The 9,294-nt window shown below is 34.9% G+C and overlaps 1 protein-coding gene across 2 annotated transcripts; it reads right to left on the reverse strand.

The window, feature by feature from the left end:
* Window positions 322-5,387, reverse strand: LOC109228684 (probable lipid-A-disaccharide synthase, mitochondrial). Of its 2 annotated transcripts, none has more exons than XM_019393848.1 (8): window positions 5,010-5,387; window positions 4,734-4,833; window positions 4,512-4,617; window positions 4,214-4,434; window positions 3,613-3,691; window positions 2,997-3,226; window positions 1,233-1,459; window positions 322-858 (listed from the first exon to the last, which is right to left on the reverse strand). In XM_019393848.1, the coding sequence occupies exons 1-8, from the start codon at window positions 5,243-5,245 to the stop codon at window positions 666-668; spliced, it is 1,392 nt and encodes a 463-aa protein (XP_019249393.1). In that variant the 5' UTR covers window positions 5,246-5,387; the 3' UTR covers window positions 322-665. The 2 variants fall into 2 exon arrangements, with proteins under 2 accessions (XP_019249393.1, XP_019249392.1); XM_019393847.1 differs by having other exon boundaries at window positions 2,997-3,235.

Raw genomic sequence — 9,294 nt, forward strand, 5'->3', positions numbered from 1 at the left:
TTTGGAAAAAAATTGAGGTGTTTCGCCAAGCTTTTGGAAGGAAAAAAAGTGTTTTTGAGGAGAAGCAGAAAAAAGTAACTTCTCTCCAAAAGCACTTTTCTGAGAAGCACTTTTGAGAAAAATACACTTAGAAGCAATTTTCAAAAGCTTGGCCAAACACTAATTACGGCTCAAAAATGTTTTTCAAATTAATCAGCCAAACACAAACTGCTTCTCGCCAAAAGCACTTTTCAAAATAAGCTGATTTTAGAAGCTTGGCCAAACGGGCTACTAGATTGATAGCTTATGATTATAGGATACTTCAGATAAATCTCCAACATCTCCTGGAAATATTTCTGATCTCCTTTGACTTCTCATTTCATGAATTCAATGCAACACAGCTTTTACAATCCTTAATCTGAGAGAGGAAGAGAAAGGACGATTTCCACGAGAGGAAAAAAGATTTCATTAACTATTTTACACGGCTTGCAGATATAACTTGAGCTTCTTATAGGTTGAAGCTATATGCAAGTGAAACTACATATGGAAATCAACTTACAAAATGAATAGAAATTAGCCAGCTGCTATTCAGTTGCTGACTTCCTAAAACATTTTCTTCAAAACTCTTTAGCTGCATCTTATCTCAACTTTGCTCACAGCAACTGCTTGAATTAGCACGAATCACCTTATTCCAGCTTACTCCGAGAATACAGGATTGCATATGCTGCAACCATACTTGGTGTACAATCAGAAAGTGGAACACTCATCTCCCCCTGGGTTGAGCAACTAATGTTCATCTCTGAAGGTCTTAGCAGCTCAATAACCTTTTCAGCAGCAATAATTTGTTTTTCTCTAAGGTTGTCATCAAGTATTAAATCCCTGTGAGTTCAAGATTCCAAAGTCATACTTGAGCCATCCTAAAGATTTACAACATGTACTCTTAGACAAACAGAGGCAGACAAATGCTGCTCTCTATTGTTCATTTTAAAAAAATCACTCTTCTTTTTTTTTTTTTGGGGGGGGGGGGTTCATCGTCAAAACTTGTTGTTCCCTTTTTATGACTGGTTTGGTTTACTTTTGCCAACCAGAAAACAAACAAACTACAATGTAGAAAAAAGTATAGTCCAGCTCATGCATTTCCCAGGATTATATTGTCTAAGACAGGTCACTTTACACGTCATTGAACTTATTTAAGAACCTCCAGTTAGGGTGGGAAACCAAAAAGGAACAAGGCTCACTTAGTTGAAGCTTACTTGAGTAATGATGCCAATTTTGAAGGTGTGCAATCTTGAAATAGAGCTTCAGGGATTACAGCTGAATCCAAAAGAATATTAGGAAGAGAGATGTATGGTATAATAGCTTTATATCGTATAACTAATTCTGTCAGGAGATGGGCTCGATACGCAACAACACATGGCAGTCTTGCAAGCTGCATTTCCATCGCAACTGTACCGGACGTACATAGTGCTACACTGCTTGCCTGCATTATGCAGAAACACAGTTCATGTTACCGCCTACACCTTGAAACATGAAGCAACTTAATATATTTATGAATCAACAACAACAACAACAAACCCAGTGCAATCCCACACAGTGGGGTCTGGGGAGGGTAGTGTGTACGCAGACCTTACCCCTAACTTATGAAGGAAGAGATGTTGTTTCCGATAGACCCTCGGCTCAAGAACAATGAAAAAGATGCAATAAACAAACAATAACAATGGCAAGGCAATAAAATAACATAAACAAATAGCACAGCCAGAAATAGCAAAGGAATTAGGAATATGAAGCTACAAGAGAAGAGCGAAAACTCATTGCACTATTGTTTTCTTTTCAAAAAGTGATGTGACTATGCTTCACCTGAGCCGAGGGTATATCGGAAACAACCTTTCTACCTTCAATTGGTAGAGGTAAGGCTGCGTACACACTACCCTCCCCAGACCTCACTTGTGGGATTACACTGGGTTTGTTGTTGTTGTACTCATACAACATCAACCGAGGAATTATCTCCATGTTGATTTAGCCATTCATACGGTATGTTACTTCTTCGCGCGAATGATGCTTTAACAGCAGAAAAAATGATGGCCACAGGCTATGTATATCCCCCTCAATCATTAAAAAAACGGAACTAAAGTTTCATGTTGTGATAAAAAATTAGACAAAAAGGAAAAACTAATTATAGTGACAAAGTGTCAAGCACACAATTCACACAGAATCCAAATACTGATAACTATATTTAGGAAGAGTCTTTTAAATAAAACAAAGATTTTCTAAAACAGATCTTGGAGTTACTGCTGGCACTTAAAAACATACCTATAGCATGCCTAGTATCAAATCCACATAACAAGTCTTTGAATAACTGAAAAAATGAACAGTTTGAAAGAAACTCGTAACAAGCATAAAGTACCATTTACTTGTTCTGGATTAATAAATAACTTCAGCAAATCTGCCAGGAGCTTAAAGGATATACCATCTATTATCAAGAACAAAACTAGAACTAGAAAACATGGTGGCCAATTGGCAACCTCTAGTAGCAAAGACTAGGTTTTCATCCTTGGAAATGAGATCCACGAGATCCAGACCGAGTGCCTGGCTCTTTCCTACTCTTTCCTACTCACGATGTATCATACTCCCAGCATTATGGGGAACCATTAAATACAAATAAAAGATAAAAAAGGGAAGCCCGGTGCACAAAGCATCTCGCATTCACGCAGGATCCAGGAAGGGCCGCACCCTAAGGTGTGTAATGTAGTCAGCTTACCTATTATTGCAAGGCACATTCATTGAGGTCTGTACCTTAAAAATACCGCCAAGGGACTTGCCCCATTTTCAGTTACACCCCTTTTCCAATTCATTGAGCCATTTCGACCACAGTATGTCCCAAAATAGTTGATTCTTCTAGAATAATGAACATTGAAACCTTTTCCTAATCCCCAAAAGTTCACAGCCGGAATAGGAAGCATAATTCTAGTCCAAGCTACTTCACTTCAAAATGTAAGATACAAGAGTCAAGGCCTTACACTAAATGAATTGTATTTCATCTGGTGTGATCCTCCAGGAACCAATACAACAGATGATGGCCACTTACAAACAGCTTTATCAATGTAGTCTTCCACATGTTGATTAGGTGCCACATGAACTGCTGTTACCAAGTGCGGAAATGAACCTTTCAAATGTTCCAAAGTGCTTGAGAATAAGGGGAACATTCGAGTAACCTCCTGTAATCTACTTCCAGGAAGCAAGGAAATGACTGGAGATCCTTCAAATTAAACTAATAACACAATTAGAAAGTAGGCAAGGAGAAACGAAATTGAAAGAATAGCACAGCCAACCGATAAAAAGGTAATAATATCCTCTCTTTTTTTCAGTAAGCCACTGAGAAGGAGACACAGAGATTTTGACAGATTAGAAGTAAATACACAGAACATGATCTTGCATCGTTAGATATCCGACAAATTACAGCAAAAGCATAGAAAATGGTATAGAAAATATATATTGTTCATACAAATTGAAATTTTTTCACACCATAGTACTTTAATCACTTGTATGAAACTTGGCTATGCTATGCACGAATATAATCTATTATGATGCATCATATACTTTCTAGCAACAATATATTAGTACAAGTTAGCATACCTGATGATATTCCATAATCAGTTAGAAATGCTTCAGCATTTCCTTGAATTCTGTATCTTCTTTCTGTAGCATCCTTCCCCTAAAATTGAATACTTTTCAACATTACGCCACTACACTACATAAATTATAATTTCGCTGTTGCATTGGTAGAATAACTTTATTCCCCATTTGTTCATATTTCCAAACATTTCTCTTCTCTTTGTTCCCCTTGTGGGATTCACCAGTATATACATGATTAATTAGGTGAGTTGTTAATTGACAAGACAAAAAAAAAATGCATTTTCAAAGCTAAAAACCATACTTTAACGTGACAATGGCATTATCAAGGAATCACTCTATCACACCAGGAACTTGCACAGAAATTCTTAATGGATAGTTTCTTGACAGGAAAGAAATTCTATCACTCAGTGAAATCATACACTTAGCAAAATGGTTTCTTGGAAAGAAAGAATATCTGCATGCTCGAAAGCTAAAAATCCAGACACTGGTATAAGAAAGCATTACCTGAATGACGAAGAAAGCATCACCGCGTCTTTAGTGGTTACTACAGCTTGTCATGCACCAAATGTGGAATAAAACACAGATCAAAATACTGATTTACCTGGAAATCGGAAATATCTTCGAGGGTGGGATGACCGACAAAGGTTGCTGCTAGGCCGTTTGATCTACAGACTTCTGCCTCAAATGGAAGAATGCATAACACATGATCCACAAACTGAAGAAGTCCTTTTAGTCTTGCCTCGCCACCTTTCCAAGCCCAAAATGACGGTGATACATAATGGAAGTGCAAAGGGCTAACCATCCCCTGTTGAACACAGGTAGCTGCAAAAAGTTTTTCCCAGTGCACAAGGAAAACGCGAGAAATCTCTTTCGAACTCACAAAAGCTACAGAGCATTACCCCTCAAATGCTTTAAGAAACGGAAGGAGAATCCTTTAGAGTCTACAGTGAGTACGACATGAGGCCTAAAAGAAAGAGCTGCTTCTATAGTTTGTTTCAGCCTAACCTGTCATTTCAAAATTCAAATAAGGTCCAAATTTCATGCATGGATAATTATTAATTTTTACTTGGAAAAACTATAACTTGATTTGTAGTATGCAGAAAATTCATAATAATTCATACTCTAAATTGATTAAGATATGGCAGCAACTCCCAAATGCCCATTACTGCAATATCCTCTATTGGGAACAGAGTATTCAACCCTTGGTTACACATCATCTTCCTGATAAACATACACACCACAGAAAGAATAATGATAATTAAAGGAGTTGACAACTTGACTTAATTATAGCTGCTGCAACTTTTGAGTAGTGAAAAGCATATTAATAATTTCAAGTTTCAATTATTACTTTAAAAATATTACTAATAATTAGAAAGGGGGGCGGGGGGGCAGATTACCCTCCAACACCAGCAAAACGGACAGGCAAAGGAGAAAGCTTTTCTAGAGAATTCATGACACGGGAACCAATTGTATCACCAGAAACCTCGCCGGCAACAATGAAGACCCTGAGTTCTGCATCTTTTGAAGCCAAATCAACTGCACTTTGACTTGAAACTGAGAATGTTCTTCTCATTTGCCGCATCAAGTTTAGGTTTGTTTCAGTATTCGCATTCCAAATTCTTCTAATAAACATATCTTGGTCTCCCTAAAACGAAAATACTATATTAAGTAGTAAATGAAATGGGAATTTCAGCAAAGCACTGAACTCGTAGTGTCTTCTTTTTTTTTGTCTGGAAAATGGCAGACTCAACCAGCGCCTTCTTCCCCTTTTTTTATTTTTTCCCACTCTTTCCTTTCTAATTCGATGATTCGGGTCGGTAAAAATGAAGCGGACCAGATAGGATTATTATCACTTTTAGTCCTAAAAATAGCACGGTCCAGCTAGTTTTCGCACTGGTCATTCAAAAATAGCCGGCGTTTACCAAGTCAATGAAAAATAGCCACCATTTTGCTATAATAGAGACCGGTCCAGCATAATATACTGGAGTTCGGTGCACCTATGTATGAACTTTCAGCATATTATGCTGGACCGGTATACTTTGCTGGCTCCAGTATAATATACTGGAGACTGGAGCACCGGTGCTCCAAACTCCAGTATATTATGCTGGACAGGTATATTATACTAGATCTCCAGTATATTAGACTGGAGTTCCAGTATAATATATTGTATACTGGAACTCCAGTATATTATGCTGGAGTATTTTTTCAGATTTTGAACAGTGTTTTCGTTCAGATTTATCTTTACATGAAAAGTGGCTAAATTTCAATTACTTTTGAAACTGGGCTATTTTTGAACGACCACTTGTAAATCTGGCTATTTTTTAATTTCTCCCCTTTTAGTCCATGCCAGAAACTATTTAGATATGATAGCCGTAAAAAGGTATAAAACTTATATAATTTTTGTATATAACATACAAAATGTATATATATACAAAAACATATACATTTTTCAGCTATTATTTTTACAGTGGCTATCAGTGTCATTTTTCCGATCAAATAAGCTTGGGCGTTTGACAGAAATGGCCTCAGGGATTGGTCTTAGCGGAATGTCTCCGATATTTACGATATTTAAAAAATAACCTGACCCATACACAGTTATCGCTCTTCAGTATTTTCCTCCATGACTGATAGAGTTTATGCTATATTTACTCTATTTATTTGTTAAGTTGTTCAACAAAGTCTGCCGGATTAACATGCTTTTACTCTTCATAGAATTTTTTCTATCGGATTGCTGGAGTTTATGCTATGTTTACTCTAACTATCTATTAAGTTGTTCATCAAAGTCTACTCGATTAGCATCTTCTTCTTTTTTTTTATTTTTTTTATTTTAACAAAGTGTTCTTTGAATTTAAAACTTCAATTTCGATCAAAACACCCCAATTTTGCTTCAAATGATCTTAAATTTGAAACGAAGCTTCCGACTACCAGCGCACAAATCATAATCACCAATTTATTCAAAAAAAACCAAATCAAAAAGGCCTATTTTGTTTTTCAATATTTTTTAAGGTCCAACAATATAGTTTTGAAATTTTTACGTAAATCACTAAATCAAAGTTTGAGCTAAAAATCTAAGCATAAATTATCAACATTCAAATGTTTTTAACAATAATGGATTATTACTCTTCACTTTATACTACCAAACAATAACTTTAAGCTTTGGAATATTGAAGAACTATGGTGTTTAAGTAAAAAAAAAAATTGGAATATTTTGCTAAGACCGTAAAATAAAAAAAAAAAGGGAACATTCCGTCAAGATCAATCCCTGCAGAGTGCAATTTTTTTAAGGGAATCTTACAGAAATATCCAAAAAAGTCTCAGTTTACCAATCTCTAGCCATTAATCATGGACTTACTAAAACTAGCCAAGCATATATAAAATTAATAACCCAAAGAAATAAGGTTCTTTCTCTCAAAGAATCACACACAAAGATCTCCTTCCATATTTTTAAGCGCGATTAGCAACATTAGATGCAAGACGGAAAAAAAAAATCATGGGTGAGGTAGCAAATTAGGTGATAAAATACAAAAAAAAATTATATATACAAGATTCCAAAAATCTAAGGAAAAAGGAATTTTTTTCATTGAGTATGGTTGAGATTCATTGAAAACATATAGACGATTCAATATATAGAATTTGAAGAAGATTGAAGGTGATTTGGACCGAATTAGTATCAAAATTCGTAGTCAAAATCGAGTTCAAAAAGTTCTTCTGCGACACATGTATAACATGTATCACGCATGTATCACACACGCATGCATACATGGATATATATACATGTGATACACATTTGATACAAATATGATACATATCTGATACACAAGTGATACATAGTGTGATACACATGCCCTTTTTTCATGTTCATCTTCTACTTCGAATTTTCAATTCAAACCACCTCAAAAGTCCACCAAATCATCCCAAAACTGAGATTCAAGCTTCTTAAGATGTACGGCAAAGGGTCATATATGTCCCCCTACTTTTAAATATTGTTTGTATTTGTGCTCTGTTATACTATCCGACTCTATATACCCTTGCCGTTAGACTTTTAAACAAAAATGTCCCTCTGTTTAACGGACCAGTAGGACCCAACAATCAAAGGGACACATGGAAGCTATATACTCATTTGGAAATACCCATCTATTTAGTCTAACCCAGACCCTTACAAATAACAGAGGACAAATACAAATAATATTTGAAAGTAAAGGGACATATACGACCCTTTTCCGTAAGATGTATCCAATCAATTTTAATAACACACTCAAAAGAAAATAAATATTTGACTTTTTTGGCTACAAATAGCTAAGTGGCTAATATTAGTATTATTTTATGAATTGACCAATTTTTATAATAAGCTACTTATAAATGGACATTGCTGGTATTTCCTTCTTCTTTTTTTAATAAGCTAAGCAACCTATATTTTGGGCCCACTTTTTAATTGACACTTAAATGGAAGAAATGACACCAGGTAGTCATTCTGGAGAGCTGCTATTTAGAAATTAACCAGTGTGTCATGCGTTTCAGTTTTTCAACTCAAATTTTCAGGACACAAATTTTGAAGTTAAGATTTTTAATTCAAATTTTAAGGATAAAATAAATACTGGCTAAACCCTAAATAGCAGCTTAAAAATTGCTATTTGTGTCCCCCCCCCCCCCCCCCCCCTCTTAATGGAAGGCTTAGCTGCTGCCGTTGCTTTCGTTACTATTTGCCCTCTTTGTAATTGTGATTGCAATTTTAAGCCTTCTTTTTTATTCCTCCAACACACACATTTTGTCAAATATCCTATATAAATTAAAGTAATAAAGTTTAGCTGCAAAGAACCCATAAAATAAATGAAAAATGACGAAAAATACTCCTTCGCCATAAAAACTACGTATTTAAATTTACCCTCCCTTTGAGTAGGGCTGTGAATAATTTGGTAAATATCGAATTACCGTACCAAAACTGAAAGTTTTGGTATTTGGTATTTGTTATTTTGGTATTCGGTATGGTATTTGGTTTAAGTTTAAAAGAAAAATTGGTATTAAGTATGGTATTTGATATTCAAAATAAAATATCGAAATACCGATACCATACTGAAATATGTATTATATTATACAATACACATATTATTAATTATAACATAAATATAAAAAATCTAAAATTTTACTTTCATTTAGTCTCTAAGTTCGTCAATTAACTCTAAGTAAGTAACAAGACATTTCTAATGATCAAATTTATTCATTTATGTATAGTTTTCTCTCTCTGGGTTGATATTTGTTGGTTTTGGACAACAATTTTATCGACAAAGGTTTTTAGTTTTGTACTTTTGAGTACTTTACTTAAGTATATTATAACTCTAAGCACTAGTTAGTATTCAAACCGAAGTTACCGAACCGAATAAACCGAAACCGAAAGGAGAAAAATCGAACTATACTGAATTTAATTAGGCATAGTATTGATTTAGTATTTTAAGAAATCGAATACCAAAAATACCGAACCGAAATATCTAAATACCGTACCGTACCGACTAACGAACACTCGTACCTTTCAGTAACCGAATCGAAAGACTGTTACTATCTAGCTGTTGAATAAAAAGACCTCAGTCTAACGGAGGGACGTGAAGGGCTTATTAGCCAATTAACTCTCATATGTAATATATATATATATATATATATATATATATATATATATATATATATATATGT

This window comes from Nicotiana attenuata, chromosome 7 (genome assembly GCF_001879085.1).
Source record: "Nicotiana attenuata strain UT chromosome 7, NIATTr2, whole genome shotgun sequence".
NCBI lineage: Eukaryota > Viridiplantae > Streptophyta > Magnoliopsida > Solanales > Solanaceae > Nicotiana > Nicotiana attenuata.

Excerpts from the sequence above, each read along its gene's own strand:
- LOC109228684 (XM_019393847.1), bottom strand. The coding sequence starts at position 5,245 with ATGTTTATTAGAAGAATTTGGAATGCGAATACTGAAACAAACCTAAAC. Across the intron at positions 4,435-4,511 it reads TTTCTTAAAGCATTTGAGGG|CTACCTGTGTTCAACAGGGG; the intron begins GTAATGCTCTGT and ends AACTTTTTGCAG. Across the intron at positions 3,692-4,213 it reads AAGATATTTCCGATTTCCAG|GGGAAGGATGCTACAGAAAG; the intron begins GTAAATCAGTAT and ends ATTCAATTTTAG.